Source organism: Artemia franciscana, chromosome 4 (genome assembly GCF_032884065.1).
Source record: "Artemia franciscana chromosome 4, ASM3288406v1, whole genome shotgun sequence".
NCBI classification, from domain to species: Eukaryota; Metazoa; Arthropoda; class Branchiopoda; order Anostraca; family Artemiidae; genus Artemia; species Artemia franciscana.
Window position 1 is genome coordinate 637,056 of NC_088866.1, and position 21,509 is coordinate 658,564.

At 33.3% G+C, this 21,509-nt stretch overlaps 1 protein-coding gene across 3 annotated transcripts; it reads left to right on the plus strand.

The window, feature by feature from the left end:
* Positions 1 to 1,383: 1,383 nt before the first annotated feature.
* Positions 1,384 to 21,285, plus strand: LOC136025821 (aly/REF export factor 2-like). 3 transcript variants are annotated; one of them, XM_065701813.1, is made up of 6 exons: positions 1,384 to 1,450; positions 4,261 to 4,412; positions 8,489 to 8,632; positions 10,552 to 10,699; positions 13,220 to 13,351; positions 19,126 to 21,285. In XM_065701813.1, the coding sequence occupies exons 1-6, from the start codon at positions 1,399 to 1,401 to the stop codon at positions 19,242 to 19,244; spliced, it is 747 nt and encodes a 248-aa protein (XP_065557885.1). In that variant the 5' UTR covers positions 1,384 to 1,398; the 3' UTR covers positions 19,245 to 21,285. The 3 variants fall into 3 exon arrangements, with proteins under 3 accessions (XP_065557885.1, XP_065557886.1, XP_065557887.1); XM_065701814.1 differs by lacking the exon at positions 1,384 to 1,450 and adding an exon at positions 1,602 to 1,680; XM_065701815.1 differs by lacking the exon at positions 1,384 to 1,450 and adding an exon at positions 1,684 to 1,718.
* The last annotated feature ends 224 nt before the right edge of the window (positions 21,286 to 21,509 follow it).

Consider the following 21,509-nt stretch of genomic DNA (forward strand, 5'->3'; position numbering starts at 1 on the left):
GTGATGAATTTCCCATTCCCTGAAAGTAATATACACTCAGATATCACATATTCGGCATTCTACTCACAGTTACTAAGATATGCAAGGGTTTGTAGTAGTTATATTGATTTTAAAAATAGACGGAAAATTTTAAGCCAAAAACTGATTTTAAGAGGTTTCTCTTAAAATAAATTAACTTGACAATTTAAAAAACTAAGTTTTCAATATAACGAACTTTTAAATAAATACCGAAAGAATTATCTTGAAATACTTAAGGCCGTGATTAAGGGAACTGATGGAACTCGAGAGTCCCATGTTAAAATCGAAAATTTATATTTAAAAAATACTCAAGTATTCATTGGTGGAAGATACCGCTTTTAATACAAGGCCGCAGCTTCTTGAAGATGCTACAAAATGTTTGCTAGGATTTTGCTCTATTTCTTCTAATTGCTTAGAAATCTTAGAAAATGCCTCGCTCTTTTACACAAGTGTACTCTATGAAGCATATTGCTTTTAGAACAAAATCAGTACTGTCATGAGCAGAAGACAATAATGTGTAAGATGATTGCAACCATTTTTGATATATTTTCCTGTTTTCGAACAATCCCATAGAATATTTTCAGCTGCTTGAAATTTTTACAAGTTTTTTGACAGAAAGAATGGTTTCAAATCTTCGGCAAAACCCCTAGAGACCAGATTGACAAGCTGGTATTATCAACCTGCTATTTCCGCCAATGAATAAGAGCTATTTGAAGGGTTTTGACAATCAAAAGTCCCTAGAGAATTGAAAGGCAGAAGGCTACCCTAACTTTGATCTTGAACCTCGAAATTTCCGAGTTCACTTAATCACGATCTTAACGAAATCTTTGGTTTATTTTAAATTTCATTGTTACTGAGTTTGGCATGTCCTTAATTTTTGACAGTGGATTTCCGGGGGATTTTGCATATGTTGTATTTTCAAAAAGTCTTAATTTGCATTAATTTCCTTGAATTTCATCTAGTTCACATTTGGATCTATAGTGATGATTTGATGTAGTATAAAATATTTAATAATTGTTCAGTATCAGTATAGATTTTGGATAGGCTTGATCATTCAGATTAATTTAAATAAACCAGGACCAAAACCAAGGTATGATAAACTAGTTCTGGAGTTACTTGTTTGTTTTTTTCCATAGGAATATATTTTGGGGGTGATACTTAGCACGGGGATACCATAGAGAATTTATGGTAGGTACGCCACTTCCCTGGATAGGGAATACAAAATGCCGAAACCCTTTAGGCAAGTGTTTATTCTCCTGATGAGCCCTTGTGTTGGGCTGTCGCATCTGAGTTATCTGTCTTTTTTATTATTGTTAATATTTGGTAAATGACGACTTATACTTACTTACGACACGACTGCCTGTCCATGGATTATTCTTTATGGTTGATTGTGTATGGCTATGCTGTTTGGCCTATGTAATTGGATGGATTGGTAGGGTTAAGGCCTCATTAAAGTACTGATCTATATTAATTAGTAAAGTAGAAAACATTCTTTCTTTTTCCTTCTGTCTTTCTTTTTTGTTTGTATGTTTTTTTTGGTTTTTGTTTATTTCTGAGTTTGTGCTGTTGCATTAGTGATTTCTTTTTCATTATACATACTTACAGAGTTACAGATGGCGCACGAAACATGATTATAATTATTACAGCACAGCGGCAACTAAAGTAAGACAATTTATTACATTTTTAATTTAATAGTGAAAGTAACCTATGCTTTAGTCCTTAGTTTTTACTTTTAGATATATGGCTAGCATAATGTTTTCTTTGCTTTGAAGAGGATAACAGTATAATTCTAGCTTAGGTATTTTTTTGCTATCTTGGAAAAGGGCTAGGATAGGAAAATGAAACTTACTGTAATGAATCCAGGTCCAAAACATGCTCTCGGAAGGTATTGGCTAGCTTCCATGTTAAAATTTTTCTGATTTCATATGTTTTAGAAATTTGCCTACTTGACATGTCTAGCCTATACTTTGACCAAAAAAACCTTACTGGTAGTTAAGCATCTGTGACTTATGTTCAAAATTATTCAAATTACAAAAATCAGTTTATTAGGGCTAGGACTTAAATCTCCAGAATTCCCAGATGTGGTACCAAAAAATGCAAACTGTTTCCATCTTTCAAACCCTTTAATACAATTTACTGTCAATGATGCTATAAATCAAAGAAACTTATTAGATTTAATTAATTGTGACCAATCACTGTTGGAGGCTACCATAAGCCTTGTGAAACACCAGAAATGGTTGGTACTTTTGTTAACAAGTTTTCACTTGGGAAAATAGTCCATATTTTAAATTGATCATTGTTTTTCTTGTTGTTATTTGGCTGTTTTTTGCTACTTCAATTTAGTCAGCAGTACAGGTTTTTTGGAGAATTTTTTTTTGCTCACACAGATCTTCTTCAGCTCGAGTTTCTTCAATATGTACAGAGAAGCTAGGGATGGATATGTTGCTTAAAATTTGTCTTAATATTCACAATCATCTTTTAGGTTATAGAAATTCATCAAATAAAAATTAAATCAAATTAATTGAACACAAAAAAACAAGGTAAAATTCTAGTTAATTGACTTCTTGCTATCTCAGAAAGGGTTTAGGTTGGGAAAATGAAACTTTCAGGGATGAATCTACAGACTAAAGTATGTCCTGGGAAGGTATTATGAAGCAACTACCTCCACTCCTTCTCCCTCTAGAGGGCCCTGACCTTTGATGACCTTTAAAAATATGTGTGCTATGAAAGTGGAACCTTGCAAAATGATCTTCTGCTTAATTGAAGTACAACAAAATTGTTTTCAGCTTCATAACTTTGCTCAATTTCATTTAATAAGGTTTTAAAGATGCACAAATACATTTCCTAAATTAAAAAAAAAACATTGATATGGCTCAAAATTCTACTCAAATAACAGGAATTGCATTTTCAGAACTAAAGGCAGAGAAAAAGCAACTAGTAACTGAAAATTAACCTAACCTGTCATGTAGGCAAATTTCAGTGCCCTCTAGAGGGAGAAGGAGTGGAGGTGAGTACTTTAAAATACCTCCCTGGGACATACTTTAGCCTGTAGACCCATCCCTGAAAGTTTCATTTTCCTAACCTAAACCCTTTTTGAGATAGCAAGAAGTCAATTAACTAGAATTTTACCAAAAAAAATAATTGAGCATACAAATTATTTGAAATTGCATAAAGATAACAATAGAAATTACAATACTTATTGGTGGCTGGGTGGCCAATAAGTGATCAATCACTCATTGGTGATTGAGTATAGAAAGTTAAGGACTAAAGTTACTAGCATCACTGTCAACGTAGTGTCTCATAATTTATTGAAAAGGTAGGAATTAATAAATGATAAAATCAATATATAGTATTATAGGATTGTGGCTAGAATCTCTTTGTAAATGATAATTAATCAATATTTTATTTTCAGGAATTATTTAGGTTAAGGTCCAGCCTATATTAAGTAAGGCTAGGTGAGATTGAAAAAATCCTGGCTTGTTATGTAGGCTATCTGAATTGAAGTGAGTAGGCCTACTAGTGAAAAAATTCAATGATGTCATATATTATATATTTAAAATATATGACAGGACATTACAATATTGTACATTACAATAGTGTTTGTGCTAGTGATCAAACAAAAATCTGTAACAACCATTTTTTCTTGTATTCATTTCCACAGTCAAAAACTGCTCAACTGCTTCCATGACCAAGTTATGATAATCATCTATCATCATAATTGCTCATTGAAAATCATTGTAACATCCATATGTTGGCACAAGATGCACAAAAAATTTCAGAAACTGGGACTGGATTGGTAGTTTTCTTTACTTTTATATTAAGACATACACACTTACACCTTTTACTATGTATGTTTTTTGGGCCCATGGATTATTCTTGGGACAGGAGGACAAGTATTAAAATATGGAAATAATTTAGTTGGCCAACTATTTTTTTTTACCCTTTTTGAAGGAGGTGGTTTTTAGACAAAATGTGAGGAGAGGGATATGACTTTTCTATTTGCAGGTAGAAGGGTTACTAATCTTAAAACAAGAGAAAATGAGCTCTTTTGTTTCTTTAGGTATAACCTGACATTATGAAGATCATATTTTTGGGTTATGAAAGTTTCACCAGCCTTCATTTTGGTTCTTGTCACCACAAGATTTTCTCATTACTATGATGTTTATAAATCTGCAATTCTGACTTTTTCTTCTAGGTAATCAGTGTTTATTTCTATTTTATGTTGATTTTGCTTTATTTTAGAGATTATGTCTTCTGATATTGAACTGTCTTTAGATGAGATCATTAAAAAGAAAAAAATTAGTATCACTAAATTCAGAGGTGGCAGAGTGTCAAAAGGAAATTTTCAAGGGAATAGGCCACTTGCAAGAAGACCCTCAGCTCCCTACAAAAGGGTAAGCATATTTTTCTTTGCTTTTGTGTATTTACGCTCTGAGGAGGATACAGGAGGGGGAGCTTAGGACTGGCTAGACTGGCTCTCTAGGAAAAAAAAATCCTGGCCTTAAGTATACTTTTGTGTGGGTTTTTTAAATCCTCTCCTTGCCTCCTTATCTGGAATTTTTTCTGATTGCCCCTTAGGGGTTGAACTTGAATATACATATCTACTTGCATAAATTCAGAGCCTTACTGCCAAATAGTGGAAATCTACCTTTAAAGGTTTTAGAAAATATTTGTAAATAGGAATGGACTGAAAATTATTCACTTCAGGGTGTCACACACATTCCTTCTCTAAAATATTCTTTGATACTCCCTGTAACATTTGAACTTGTATCTAAATATCCAGCTGTTGAGCTCTGATGTTCTACCTACTCACAGGAGAACACCCCCTCCCCCAAGACTGGTAAATTTAATCCCATAGAAGAATTTAAAAAAAAAAGTATTGCAAAACAACAATGTTAATGTTATTATTCTAAGTATATTAGGTAGTCTCTGTGTAATTGGTACAAATAGATTATTTTTATTATTCATTAATATGTTCATATATTTGTAGGACTCAAGATAAATGCTAAATTATTCTTCTTTTACAACCACAAAGAAAACACAAAAAACATCACTTGTTAAATGTATTAAGGAAATTAGGCCTGAAAGAGTTTGCAAATCTGCTTCTAAAGAAACTAATGGGTTGTAGTTGTAATTGCAAGATTCATTTGAACTTGCATCTCTTGAATTCTAAAATAAAAAACAAGCCAATTTGCTGCAGTAACTGTTAGTTAAGGATGTGCTTTTGAATATGTGATGAATGTTGATCTGTTGGGATATTACGTGTAATATACTACCACTAATATTATGCTTGCAGCAATAGCTGCCAGCCTAAGTCTTATTAAAAATAAGAAAAATGCATTTAAAAAAAGTGGCAAGTAAGAAAAGATTGTCATTTCTACCTGATTTAGGAATGATAACTATTATTTAAATTGGTCTCAAAACTAAACTGTTACTAATTTTTGCCCTACCCCCCTCCCCCTGATTTCTAGAGGGGCCCAGTTTCAACCTATTTGCAACCCATTCATTACAACCCAACAATCATAAAATAAGGCGTAAGACTAGCTAAACAGGCATATTGAATGATTGATAGCATCTATGTAATAGGAATTAGATTTTAGTATTTTTAATGATTTCATAATAAACTGTTATTAATTTAAAAAACTTAAGGAAATTTCGAAAAATAGCTTGAAATCCCAAAAATCGCGTTGGATTGAAACAAAAAGTACATCATTGGAATTGTCTTGGCTGAAAACCTTATCCAAAAAACTTACAGTTCCCTGGCCTGAACAACAAGGAAAATCACATTTTGCATGGGTAGCACTGATGTGTCCTTTTTTTTCTTTGTCCTTAGTGGGGCATTAACTAGGACTTTAGGTTCCAAATATAGCTTGAAGTTCCCAATGATTACATATGCTTGTCAAAAGTTTATTATCATGATGAGCTTTGCTGCATAATTGTTGCTAAAATGCATAATAGGACTGTTAGTGATTAATTAATTTTAAAAATTTCAAATTTTGATGAAGAAAACGGTTCTATGACAGTTGATTTTGTTACTGCAAAATTAACCAATTCACATTTTTCGAATTTGATAAGAGTCTCTTAGCCTCTGTGCATTGAAATTTGATAAGAGTCTCTTAGCCTCTGTGCATTGAAATTATGTAATCAAATTCAACATGTATGAGAACCACTATCAACAAAACAATGAAATTTCTTTTTTTTCAGAAAAACGTCTGCGCATGCGTGTTTGTTTTACCCCACGGGTAATTGTATTGAGGCATTATTGGCTATTGACAGAAAGTTAATTTGAATGACATTTAAAAATTTCGTGTCCATTTTTCTGTAACAATAAAGATTACGACACACTACCAAATTCCTTCATTTTGGCCCAAAAAGTCAGACATGATATCGAGCAAAAATCATTGGAAGGGAATTTGTAAAGCTTGCCGTATACCATTCGTCCCTAACACTTAGTCCTTAAAAAAGACCAACTGTTATCATAAACAATTCATCCCTTAAAAGTAATAGCTCTATGGAATTTTTGCACCATCTGGTAGAGCGTCAACCAACAGTCTTTTACAAGAATTTTTTTTTGTGTTCAGGAAAACTTCGTGTTCAGAAAGCCTTTTTAAATTTAATTTCTGTTGGTTTCTGCTGGCCAAAGTTTGTTTTATTGATTATGAATGTTTCTTTAATTTTTCAGGTTTTTGGCCTAAGACTTAAATGTTGGATTCTATTTGAATTTTTCTAGTTGCATAAAGCGATATAAGCATGATCGACAAGATAGTGTCAAAGAGCCACGGGTTGAATATTTCAAGAATGCACTAAGCCGTTATAAAGTTATAGGAAATGATATAGTTAATGATAAAGTTATAGAAAATAATCAAGAAATTTATGACAATTTGAAGGTGATAATATTTATTTTGCAAGGAAGAGTTATAGACAGTACTAAAAGGATTAAAAATAGTCACAGCACAGGTGCTTATACTGTGGTAAATTAGAGAGAGAGAGAGACACTTTTATTGTACATATCATCAACATACAAAAGAACCACATCAGCCACTGAAATAAAATGAGACAACAAAGTGGGAAAAAGAAAACAAGAAGGAAAAAAGGAGGAAGAGAGAGAAAAAGAATCCTACTTAAAAAACAAGACAATAAACCATCCCATTTAAATTATTTACTTAATCTCTTCCCAGAAGGTGGTTCTTCAGTCTACTCTTAAACTGGCTAACATTTTCAGATAAGCTTTTACTCGTTGGTAAAGAATTCCCTACTACTGGTACAGCAAACCTGGGACTAAACCTTGCTCTTTGAGAGCTGCGACACTGATATACTAAATCATCCATATTTCTAGTCTCATAACTTTGGTATGAAGAGTTCCTTGTAAATATTTGACGAGAAATTTCAGGGGACAAGCTATAAATACTCTGAAACACAAAAATAGCAAGTTGATAATCATGAAGTTGGCTTACATTAAGAATCATGAATTTCGTATAACAATTAACTGTATCATTTTCATCATGGCCATAATTTCCTAATAGTCTAATAACTTTATTTTGTAAAACCTAAACACATTTAAAATTCGTATAAAATCCACCAGTCCATATCACAGAACCATAAGAAGTATAAGGCATGACAATAGAATGATAAAGAGTTAAAAGGGTAGAACGAGGTAACTGATTTCTCAGACACCGAATCAGACCAAGCCTCTAGATACCTTAGCTGCCATCTGATTACTATATGCTTTCCAACTCAGGTTTTGAAAAATTAGATAAAAAAAATTATAATTTTTGTGCAGTTAGAGATAATTACTGGAGTCTACGTTGCAACTTTATGAAAACTTTAATTCCATCCCTTTGTATTAAAGGTGACAAGTGTGAGTTTAATCATTATAGAGGTATTAGCCTGGTTTCTATATGAAGCAAATTATTTGGTATTAAGTTGCTTTTTAGACTTATAGATACTGTAGGTAAAGTTATAAGGGAAGATCAGTGTAGTTTTAGGAAGGTGGAGTGGATGTATTGACCAAATTTTCACTATTAGATTACTAATTGAGAAGTTACCAGGTCATTAGACCCCTTCAGTCCTTAGTTTAAAATTTTGTGAGCAAGCAATTGATTCAGCTGATAGAAGAGCTTTGGGAAGGTTTATCCTCGTATGAAATATTTAGCGACAAGTTATCACTCTGTGAAGTAATTCTTTACTAGGCAACCATGAAATCACAAAATTAACTTTTAGTCTGAGAAGCTTCAATTCATATTTTCGCTTTCTTGCAAAACAACTTGGTACTATTTCTCTTTAAAATATTGCAAGTTCGTTTCTCTTTAAAGGTTGCATTGTACTTCAATAAATAGGTATCACACACAAGAAAAAGCTTTCAGCCTTTTCTGGGCAACTCCTAGTATAGAACTAAGTATACTGATGAGTGTGCTTAACTACCAAGTAATGGTAAAAGTAAGTTTTTTTGTTAACCATGTGTCTTTTTAAGGGGAATTTGAATGATAAATGGAGTCATGATTTATATGATGGTGGTGAACCAGCCAGACGATCCAGATCAATTAGTGAGGGTGCCGCTTCGTCCAAGATTATAATATCAAATCTTGATTTTGGTGTTTCAGATAGTGATATTAAGGTATGTGATATGTTTTTTAATCACGTTATTTTTATGTTGTGTCAATGGTGTTGATTTATTACGAGCTGAAACTTTGTAAGTCAAGGGATGACGGAGTACAACAAAGGTAAACAGCAGAACACCGTTTATAACGCTATTATATACAACAAAATAGAATAACTCAACATATTAGGGAGTTATTCAAGGATAACCTAGAGTTAAGAATTTTAAAAAATTGCTAGTAGTAGGACCTGGCAAAGCAGGGATTATCAGTCAAAGACCAAGGTGGTAGGTCGTGGTTTCTAGACCATGGTGGTAGCCCAATTAAAATAATTTGTATACTTCAAATTTTATTCAGACATTTCCCTGTTGTGTGGAACTACATATTGGAGAGTATTTGAGCAGCTGATTTCCTAGGGCTGTTTAAAAGTAATCTCAAGGAGCATTTGTTAGTAACTCTAGAGCCATTCAGAATCGGGTGATTGGAGATGGCGGTAATTTTTTTGTGCAGAACTATTTCTTAAATAGTTTTGTATATAGCAATCCTGCTAGTAGCATTTTTGAAACGTTTTTTTTCGGGGGGAGGGTATTTGAAATTTATTTGGTTTTGCTTGTTTGATGTTAAATTAAATTTAAATGAATTAGTTTTTTTCGGGGGGTTTGAAGCAATCCAAAAAAAGAGATAAGCTAAGAAAATCTGGCAGCACAATCGCACCGTGCAATTGGGCTTGAACATCACGACTAAATCTTACCTTGCTTTAAGCAAGCCGTTCATATGCCTGAAGGTAGACATACATGGTATCTTTTTTTTTTGGGGGGGGGGGAAGGAGGGGGCGAAGGGTGTGGTAGAAATTTGTAGAAGCAGGATTAGAATATAACAACTATATGAACAAAAAACAGAGACGAAAAACGAAAAAATACTCATACACTGATAACATCCAATGGGACAACTGATTGTCACGAAAATCAAACGAAATCACGATAACTAATGTGATGAATTGATGTCATAAAACCATAGACAAGTTCTATGTTAAAGGATATGCAGAAAGACATCGTAAGATTTTGGCTTTTGATGAGATTGCTAAAGTTCAAAAACAGCCTAAAAAAAAAGAAGTTAAAATTGATAATTATTATTAATGTAAATTAATCGTCTATAATTGGAGATAAGTTCTATGTTTAAGCATATGTCGAATGTATTCAGAGGTTTGTAAAGAGATTTGTAGTGTTTGGTTTGACTGCTGAAGTTACAAAATATCCTGCTTGTGATGTCCTCTACCAAAAAATGAAAATAAAAGTAAAAAATTGTATCTAGTCAATTGTGAAAAACGGATATAATAATTTAAATAGGACATTGGAAAAAAAAGCAACGAAAAACAGACAAACTTTTAATAATAAGAAAGTTCCGAATATTTCGACTTCACGTCTGGAAACATTTATCAATGGAAATAAAATTATATAAATAAAAAAACTAAACCAAATTAAATAAAACACTTAATAAAAGGCAAAAAAAAAACAACAGCAAGGAAAAGATGAAAAAACTTGGTATTGATAATATCCAACAGAACAACAGTTTGTCCTGAAAATCAAACGCAATCAGGATAACTAACATGATGAACAGTTGTTATATTGGATATTACTAATATGTAATCTTTTTATGCTCTACGGAAATACATATTTTGAATATTTACAGGAATTATTTGGGGAATGTAGTCCAATTCGCTCTTCAGCAGTGCATTTAATTGATAATCTTTTTATTTTTATTATGTTTCTTTTTCATTTTTATAGTTTATTTCAAAAAATTAATAGGCATTGGTTATTTATTATTTATTGATTATATTAGAATTATCTATTAAATAAAACATTTAAATAAAAGGCAAAAAACAACAGCTTTACGGAAATTTTTTATGCTCTACGGAAATACGCATGTTTAATATTTACAGGAATTATTTGGAGAATGTGGTCCAATTCGCTCTTCAGCAGTACACTATGACAAATCTGGGAGGTCACTTGGATCAGCGCATGTACAATTCGAGAGGACATCCGATGCAATTAAAGCATTAAATCAGTATAATGGGGTACCATTGGATGGTATGGCTTTTTCTTGTTTTTTGGCATAAGCCATTTGTTGTCTTACATTTTTTTTTCCTGTTTTCTTTTTGGTTTCATTAAGTTGATCAATTAGATGAATAGTTTTTTTTTTTTCAACTAAAACCGAAGAGCAAGGCTCTAACTTGAAACAAAAAAGTTCCGCTCTTTACGTTAACGTGTGACTGTTGATTTTCCTTAAAATGCAACAAACACAGTTACTGGGGTAATTACAAGTCTTTTATTTACATATTACTTTTCATATAATTTGAACTGAAAATGTTATAAATAATTCAGTTTGTTATAAAATTCAATTAAACAATTAAACACACATTAAACAATCATAAATTTAAGTGCTGGGGCTTGGCTTTTACTAAAATTGTCATCAATGAGCTGCTGCAGACGCCAGTAGTATAGCGTAAACAAGCTTTCGGGTGGTGAATTATTTGTTATATAATTCAGTTTGTTATATAATTCAGTTTGTTATAAAACTGAAAATGCGGATAAATAAGCTTTTTCATTCTCGAAGCATTGTGACACAAAATTGAGATTTTTTATCAGATTGTTCTTGTGTGAGAGCATTCATTATCGGAGCATCGAGTTCAAAAATTACAAAATTACAATATCGAGCATTCATTCACATCGAGTTCAAAAATTACAAATGGGGTACCATTGGATGTTATGGCTTTTTCTTGTTTTTTGGCGTAAGTCATTTGTTGTCTTACATCTTCCCCTGTTTACTTTTTGGTTTGAATAGCGATATTTCTAGTCATGAATTTGTTAAAAAACAGTCTCCATATTTGTCTTCGATTTTGTTTTGTGTGTATGATAAATTGGCTGCTACCATTGAAGCATCAGAACTCCGAGGCTGAAAACAACTCAAAAACTTATACCTTAACATAAACCTTAAAATAGGCCCTAAAATAAATAAAAATAAGCCTTAATCATGAACCTTTATATTTGATTTTCTGCAGTTTATTGCCGGAATAATATAAAAAAATGCCAAATAAAATGATTTCTTTTATAGGCTGTTTGTTTGTATTCTTACTTGTAGAAACAAATAGTCAAATACAATTAGGACTAAGAAAAATTAGACTTTGGGTCTTGGACCAAAGTCTAAGAGATCTGGATTGTCGGAGATCTGGGATGTACCGAATTCCTTTTGTAAGTCCTGAAAGGTCAAGGTTTTCGATTAGGTACCAAATACCCTTCATTGCTAACAATTATAAGCTGAATGATAAAATTCTGTTTGATCCATCCCAAAAATCTCAACTAAATTTAAAAAAGCAAATATTAAAGATTGTTTGCTAAATTTTTGATTATTCACCACTGATGATGGAAAATTAAATTATTTGATCTTCTTATTTGTATGTTTTGTTTTTCTGTCCCTGTGTCTGGGATGGCCTCCCACGCCCCTCCTGCCCGATATTTATTTATTTACTTATCCTTGTTACTTCTCTTTTATAAGTTTTTTCTATTTTGTTTTTCTTTTGCCGTATTAAATTTTGGAATCATTATTACGATGAGATGTTGATGTTTTTTCTATATTTTTGCGCTTTTCCAGCCTTACGAGCTCTGCTCTCTGTTGGGGCATAATACTGTTTTTGTATTTTTTAAGTTGAATAAAGTTGAAAAGTTTACCCACCTATTCTGATGAAAGGAAAAGCTGGTCTGTGTTGATGGCAGGATTTTCCCATAAATAGTCTTTGTTTCCCCCTAATGCGACTCGGTACCAATTCTGTGCGCACGCTCCTCCTCCTCTCCAGTCTATAAGAAGCTTCACTCTATACGCCCTTCCATGAACTTTCAATTCCTTAGATTGTTTATTATGGCCTCTCTCAGCCCCATTCGAGAACGACCTGATTTCCCTTTGAAACGATATGGATGGCTAAAAAGCACAATATTTTACGGGTTTATAAATTCCCAAGTATATTTTCTTCTTTTGTATATCAAATTTATTCTAATTTTTAAAGATTTTTCTGTGGATTAGCCGTTGGAAACTTTTGAAGATTTCTGGAGTTGCCTGGTAAATTCTTTTAGCTTCATAGGAATTGTCACTATGAACTCTGATTTTTTACAACGAAATTATAAAAAATAAGTTTCTCTGATTGAAATATCTGCCATTCAATAAGGGAAGCCTAGTCTTGGCTAAAAAGAAGTGGGCTGTCTCCATGAACAGCTCACAAAATTAGCCCTGATAGAACTTCTATTTTTTACAACGAAATTATAAAAAATAAGTTTTTCTGATTCAAATATTTGCCATTCAATAAGGGAAGCCTATTCTTGGCTAAAAAAGAAAGGGCCGTCTCCATGAACAGCTCACAAAATTAGCTCTTTTAGAACTCCAATTTTTTACAACGGAATTATAGAAAATGTGTTTTTATGATTCAAATGTTCGATCAGGGAGGCATAGTCTTGTTTCAAGGAATAGAAAGTTTCACAAAAATAGCTCTTCGTTGGACTTTTTACAAGTGTGTTCACTTTTTCAAAGAATTTGAGTACTATATCTAATTTATTCTTCAGGGAAAGAAATGAAGATTGAGTTTGCCACAGGTGGTTCAGCTGGAGGTGGCAAGTCAATAACTTCTCGTCTTGGAGGTAGTCCACCTTTCAGAAGCTCTTTTCAGAGAAGAGATAGATCGGAATTCACCAGAGGTAATATTCAAGGTCGTTTGCTAGCTCTTATATTATTGTAAATTAAAAAAGAAAAGACAAAATGGACAAAATACATAGAGAAATAAAATCCTTATTTTTTTTTTTTTACAATATCTGCTCTATGTGTGTGTATTTGTTTCAAATTGAGAAAACATGGCAAAAGTGCGTTTTGAAAAGCGCGTATGGGTAATCAAGATTACTTAAAAGAAATACCCGAGAACTTTGTTGATCAGGTAACATCTGAAAACTTTTACATCAGTTGACGTCATATGCAGTCAAACAGTACAGTTATTTCGAAAATTGGTACAACGTAAAGCAGTTATGAGCAGCGAACAAAAAGATAGCGTAACAACGGCCCGTGACACAACTTCAGTGATCTGTGAACTTGTGTAATCCTTTACATTGGAGTACCCGTAATCATTGTTGGTATTCACTTAGTTGTTCTTAAGGGTTTCAACTTATGCATAGCTGGACAAATAAATGTTATTATCTCTTGCAGATTACCTGGGAGGTTTGGTTTAGCTTCCCAGGGGCAAGAGATAGTTTGGATAAGGGATCCTCAAATGTACTCAAAAAGACTATTTGGACCTCTTATCAGCTTGAATTTTATTCACAAGTCTTTGGGCACAGTCTGTCCTTTTGAGAAAAAAAGAAACTAATTTGGGCTGTATCGATCTGTGATGCCCATGGGTGTCACATATCACTGTTCAACTTCAACGGTGGGCTTGGTGCTGCGGCTTGTGGTGATAATTGTATATCTATCTAATGAGTTGAAGTCAAATATGACATTTATGTTTGACTAGCTAGCAGTTTTATATCTATCTAATGAGTTGAAATCAAATATGACATTTATGTTCTGACTAGGTGGTAATTTTGTATCTATATAATGAGTTGATGTCGTATATGACATTTATGTTAGATTAGGTGGTAATTTTGTATCTATCAAATAATAATTTTGGTATAAAAGACCTAAATCGAATAATTAGGTTTTAAACAAATTGCATTTAGTAGTGGATTGACTGTGACAACCACAATAGGGTCTAGCTTGCTTTAAGGTAAGACAATTTTTTTTAGGATTGGCTTTGTCGGGCATGCTGAGGGCAGTGTTTCAAGGCCCGGCTTAGGGATTTCAAGGCCAAGAAATCCAACGTTTGGCTCTCGATTGATCCAGGTGCTCCAAATAATTTCTTTCTTTTAAACAATGAAGTTTACCCAGCAAAAATTATGAGCCTGAGAAAATTTACCTTATTTTTGAAAAAAAAGAGGGAAACAACCCATAAAAGTCATAGAATCTTAATGAAAATCACGTCCTCAGATTCAGCGTATCAGAGAACCCTTCTGTAGAGGATTCAAGCTCTTACCTGCAAAATGTGGAATTTTGTATTTTTTTTGCCAGAAGAGAGATCACGGATGTGTGTTTACTTGTTTTTTTTTCAAAATTCCCGATCAAAATTTTGAAATAGTCATTTTGCTCAGCATAGTCGAAAAATCTAATTTATTTTTTAGGAAGACTTAACCCCCCCAGTCCCCGAGTCTGGGGACTTGACCCGGGGATCAGCAATTAAATAAAAAAACAAGTTCTTTCAACTGAAAGTAAGGAGCAATATTAAAACTTAAAACAAACAGAAATTATTACGTATTTGAGGGGGTTCGCTCCCTCGTCAATACCTCACTCTCTATGCTAAAGTTTTTTTTAGTACTTTCAAAAGAGCTGTTTATTCTGATTAAACAGCCTTTGTGATTCAGGGGTCATTCTTAAAGGATTGAAATAAAGTTTGAATTATAGAGTAAAGAGCGAGGTATTGACGAGGGGGTCAACTACCTCACTTACGTAAAAAATTCTGTTTGTTTTAACTTTTAATGTTGCTCGTTACTTTCAGTTGAAAAAATTTGTTATTTTTTTTTTTATTTAATTCGAACAAGTAAGGAGCGACTCGGCCCAATATTAAGCACAACTCTAAACAAAAATGATAAAATTAATTCAGCAAAAGAATTTTTATGCTGATTTCATATGTATAAAATCATTAAATTTAATAATATGGGTCAAAAGCTACGAGCCTGAAAAAGTTTGCCTTATTCCTGGAAAGTGTCGAACAATCAAACAACCTTGATGAAAATCACACCATCAAATTCTGCATATCAGAAAACCCTGCTGGGGGTTTCAAGTTCCTATCTGCAAAACATGTGGAATATTGTATTTTTTGCCAGAAGAAAAACCACGGATGGGGTTTCCCCCTTTCCCCCCTAAGACGTCAGATAATTATTTGCAGATAACCGTTTGATTCAATATAGTTGAAAGATCCAATAACTCCCTCTGGGGATCCTCAGAGCTGACTTGCTAAATAGGTGTGAGTTGGAACCTGATTAATTAGAATTTGACCTTTCATCCACATTACTCTTTCCGTTTTTTTTTTAGATTTGGGTTCTGATTAAACTTCATTAATGCATATGATGCTGTTTTTCGTTCAGAGCTGAATCAGTTTTTAATTTAGCGAGACTGATGTAAATTGAAACACTCTAAGGTCTACACTAATTCCAAATAACTAATTCCAACTAATTCCAAATCTAAGTAACTAATTCCAAATCTTCTTATAGTACTTAACTGCTCATAATGGAATCATCTGCTCAGGCACGTACACAGGAATTTTTTCGGGTGGGGGGGGGGGCAAAACCTTCGAAACAGCAGATATAAAGTAGCACTTTTTTTTATTTAGTAATGCAAAAAACATGTATATTGGAAAATACAGATTAACTCTAATCTGTAGTATTGTAGCGGATGGGGTGAAGAAGACTGAAGCCTCAAAACTACGTTTTAGGCTCAGGTTATGTTCATAGCGATTTAAAACTAGTGATTAATCTATTATATCCCACTGAAAGGGATATTTTATGGTTAACAGTGCTGTGAGGGGTAGTTCTTCTATTGCAAAAACGTAGATTTTAATGAAGAATGATAGTTTCCAAAATTGATCCATTAAAAGCTATACTTTATCCTGAAAAGGGCGGATAAACGCCCTAATACCAAGGATAATTCTATTTTGCTGTGGAAAGCAAACTCTCTTTACAAAAAAGCTAATTACTTCAAAGAGGGTAACAAGTTAGACAGAAAATGGGTTAATAATTGGGCAGTGACTCGACCGAATAATTGCATGCTGTAAAATCCCCCAAAAACGGCTTCACACATGTATCTAGATTCTTAATAAATATCCTACTTTTGCCAGAAATCCCCAAAAACCATTGGGAAATTAAACATTTCACAAAATTTCGGGGGGGGGGCGGTCCCGAAGGCCCCCCCCCCCTGCGTACGTGCCAGCATCTGATCATATTAGTGTTGACTCAGATTTCGTTGTGTTAACATCTTGTTTTTTTTATATAACCTTGTTTAATCTGTGCAATTTGCCACTGGACTTTCATTTATAATCGAATTACTGTCTTGCTGGCTGTCTTGACAGCCAGAATTCCCTAATTGTGTAATTCTGTGTAATTCCCAATTAGGGGAATTCATTCCCAATTGAATCCCCCTAAGACATAAAGTCAGGCTCAGTGTTTGCATTTATTATTTCAATTTTGCCGGTGTGAGGTTGCCAATTATAACTGAAAATCAGAAAATATATTATTCAGCATTTTTTTTTTTTTTATCCAATTTGAGCCAAATAGTCTTAAGAAAAAAAAAAATCACTCTTAGATTTATGATTGAAAAGTGCTTGAGGCATCAAATCCCTTTAGACCTCAGTCTTATAGGTTATGAACATGCGTTTGATTCAGCTGATTGAAGAGTTTTAGTAAAGGTATTATCCTTTTATGAAATACCAGACAAATTGATTAAAGTGATGAGTGCTATCTCTAAATGGATGAAAGAAGAAAGAAGTATTTCGTAATGAAATTTATCAAAAAACTAACAATATCCATAAAGTTTCAACCACAACCTACAATTTAAAGAGATTTAGAATACTTCTTGTGGTAGTATATGTTAATTAACTTCTTATTTACGAAACGAACTGCTATTTCCCATAAGAACATTGCTGCGGCTAAGGTAGGAAATGAGGTTATCAGCTGGTTTTGTATTAAATCAGGGGTTGGGAAGGGTTGCACCCTATCCCCCTTTATATGGATCATTTTGATGGAATTTATCTAAATGAGCATAGGAAAGGCAATGGGAGAACAAGGAATCAATTGGTGAACTAAAATTCTTCTAGACATTGATTATGCTGATGATTTAAGCACCTTAGATGAAAGCTTTAGCAAAATGAATGAACGTTTAGAGGTTTTGCGAGTTCAGGGTGCTGGAATAGGTTTGAAAATTAATGTTAAGAAGACTAGGCTTGGAATAAGGGAAGAAGAAAAGGTGATGCTGGGTAACGAGAAGATCGGTCAAGTGGACAGCTTTACTTACCTAGGTAGTACTATTAGCAAAGCTGGTGGGAGCAGTGAAGATGTTAAAAGTAGGATAAACAAGGCCTAGGGAGTTTCTTCACCGTTGAAAAAAGGTTTGGAAGAATAGGACAATAAATCTGCGCACCAGAATTAGAATATTAGTAGCAACAATGATGACAGTGGTTAAATATAGTTTTGAAACATGGGCACTCCGAAAAGCGGATGAAAATTTACTAGATATTTTCCAGAGAAATTGCCTGTGAATTGATTTAGTTACCCGACTGACTGACTGTATCTCAGAAAGTAGGCTCTGCGAAAAAATGGACCAATCCCGGTTTCTAAAGCTATATTGAGAGAAAGATTGTAATGGCTAGGACACATTCTACGGATGAAGGATAAAAGATTGCTCAATATCGTCCTTGTCGGGCAAACATCTAGGGTCAAAAGCAGGTTGCCCCCGAACGGGGCTGGAGAATGTTTTAAGAAAAGATTTGAAGGAAATAAGAAATTCTTGGGAGGATGTAAAGACGGATGCTTTGAATAGATTGAGATGGAGGAGCAGCGTGCGTAGCTGCGTTGGCCTCGGGCGGCTTGGTGCTGCAATGAGCTATTGGTAGTAGCAGTAGCTTTTTTTACGTCAGTTTTGTATATAGCCTAGGGCTATATGAGAACATCAGAGGGAGACGGAATAAATTGTCAAAAACGCGAGCAAAACCATCAAAATTAGCAACAAAAAAACATCTGACCTGAATTATGAAATATTTGGTGGAAAGAAAATGTTTTCCAGATACACTTTAAAGCAAAAAAAAAGTTGTTTTTGGTACAGTGAAAAATCAACGGTTCTTAAGACAAAAATTTGTATCCCTAATTACATTCTCAGAGTTCCTTTGTTATTCTGCAGAACTTCCCTGCTTCAATTTTAAGTAATTAACTGTAAGTAGCTGGAAGGTTAGATAATTTGATAGCTAAATATAAAGATTAAGAACACGACTTTGCCAAGAGTGATGACCACCAAAAAGGGTCTTTTTTCTCCTACATGAAAGATTTGGGTAGAGACTAAACCAGACTGGAATCCATACTGATGGAATGGTATACACACATAGTTGGCTTTAGTTTCTAAAACAATTTATTATCCAAATAGTTTGTATACAACAAAAGACAGTGATTGCTCTGAAGAAATTGGCCCCCTACAAAGAAGTTCCAAGTTCATGTATCCCTTCTCTAATGATCGCTCCCCACCCCATGCAGGGATAACCTGCTTCCCGTTTGGAATCATTTCGAGTCTTTCTTTTATTCTTCCTCTACTACTTATTATCTGATTTGTTTTAATATTTTTGATTTTATTATGGATTTTTTTATTTACATTTTTTCCGTCGTATTTCTAATATCTTTGTATTTCTTAGGAGGAGGAAGAGGAAGAGGTCGCCGAGAGGAAGGGCGTGGCCGTGGCCGTCCTCAAGTTACAGCGGAAGATCTTGACAAGGAATTGGACGCGTATCGCAATAAAATGGAGACAGATTAAATTTTGTATTTGCTTAATTTTTATTAACCCCTGGTTCATTATGATTCAGTATAGAAAATACTGCTACGATTAGTTTTTTAATAAAACTTTGTATTTTTAACATTGCTTTTTAAGCATATAATTTTTTTTGTTTGTGTTAAACCCCTGTGTAGTTATATTCGTCAACAAATCTAAAATATTTAGAATAGATTCTATTCTTCACCGTACAATCATTTTTTTAATAATTCTTCATCGTAATATTTTACGTTGTGTTTTTTTTATGGTAGTATTTTTTTTAATTTACTCTTCACTGTTGTAATACCGTTTATCTAATACTAGTAGTAATTAATTTTGCTTCCTATAACTAATCTAAGTACCTCTTTAGCGATGTCTGCTCAACTATCCCTAAATATTCCTGAATTTCCCGAAAAATTATCGTTAACAAAAAATGGTAATGTTATATCGATTATATGTTAACGTTTGTCTATTTTCAGACGTAAATAATCAAGGAAAATCTGGAGAACACAGTTTTTATTTGGGAAAAATTACAATAAAATTGGGAATGGTGGTGGGTGAATTATCCCCTTGGTGAAGACTAAAACATCGCTAAGATCATTTGTTTTATGCATTTTGTAAATGGCAGCACTAGTGTCTTAGTTTAAAATGACCAACTAATTCCTGTTTTGTCATTAGCATCAACTAAATTTGATTCTTCAAGCTATGATTAGTTATTTAAAGTTAGCTACAATTTAAGTTTCCGTTTAGTAAAGAGTAAATTACTTCTATAATTTATTCTGAAATAAACCATTGCATGTGTATAATTTGTTAAAACTCAAAACAAAATAGGTGCCATTAGTTACTGATTGAGTTTAGGTTAGACAAATGGATCTTTTTTGTATAAATTAATAATTTTAATTGATAATACAAATAATGAAACAAACTGTTCAAATTTATTTTATGAATTCAGTTTGTTAATTAGATCGTTAATTTTAATTGATCTGCTATTAAAAGTAATGAGATTAATTAATTTTATCTATCTTGTATCCAATCACCAAAACAATAAAAAAATCACTTTTTCTAAAGTAGATTTAAAGCTACCACCGTTTGTTTTTAAGAACTCCTCGATGGTTTGCTCACTTGATCCGCACGCCAGCAGAAATTCCCGCCAGCATAATATTCAGTTTTGACCCCTCTGCACATGGATGGAAGTGCTCCCGCGGAAAAAACCCTGTTTCAGATGGAGAGACGGTCTTGCTCAATACCAGTCAATGATCCGTATCACGCGTCTCTCTACGCTGGACCACCAACAGGGGCATTAAATCACGTAATTTATTCTTCCGTTACTATCTGTTTTTTTTTAATTGATAAATAAAAAAACTAGTTTTTTTTTTAACTGAAAGTAAAGCTTAAAACGAACAGAAATTACTCCGTATATGAAAGGGGCTATTCCCTGCTCAACGCCCCAACCTTTATGCTAAAGTTTGACTCTTTCTCTCAACTCTACTTTTTAAAACAGTAAAAAATTCTTGTGCTCTTAAAACAATAAAAACCGCTTGTGGATTATTCATGTGCTCCGTGGACATGAATAATTAAAACGAAATTTGGATATTAATTTATTTTTTTTGCTAAATGACTTTCAACACACTTTCGATCGGATGATTTTGAGAAAAAAGGAGCAGAGGAGTATGCCTATTTGCCCTCCTATTTTTTGGTTATTTAAAAAGGCAACTAGAAGATTTTAATTTTACGAAAGTTTTTATTAGTAAAGATAAACGTAAATTACGAATTAACTTACGCAACGAACTTCTAAATTCATATGTTTTTATTACCTATATAAGGAGATTCTCCCCCTCGTCAATACCTCGCTCTTTACACTAAATGTTGTTCCAATTCCTTAATTATGACCCCTGAATAACAAAGGCCGTAGATTAAATAGTTGAAATTAATGAAATTACTTTAGCGTAAAGAGCAAGATATTAGGAGGGGGTGAACCCCTCACATGCGAGCCCTCTCGCGAGATTGTAGGACCACTTGGTCGATATGATCACCCCGGGGGAAAGAATATACAACTTTGAGTGGTGACAGAACCACGTGAGTACATTCCTCCAAACCCTAAGTTTCAAAGTGCTGGAATTTCACCAAAACTATGATCGACCTGCATTATTCAAGTGTTCACAGAAACGGGTCAGTTTTCTTTAATACCTTTTCACCTTTTTAAAGGCTCTATGGCTAATTTTTCAGTTAAGCTTAATTAACTTCAAGGTTTTTAAAATATAAGCAAAATTT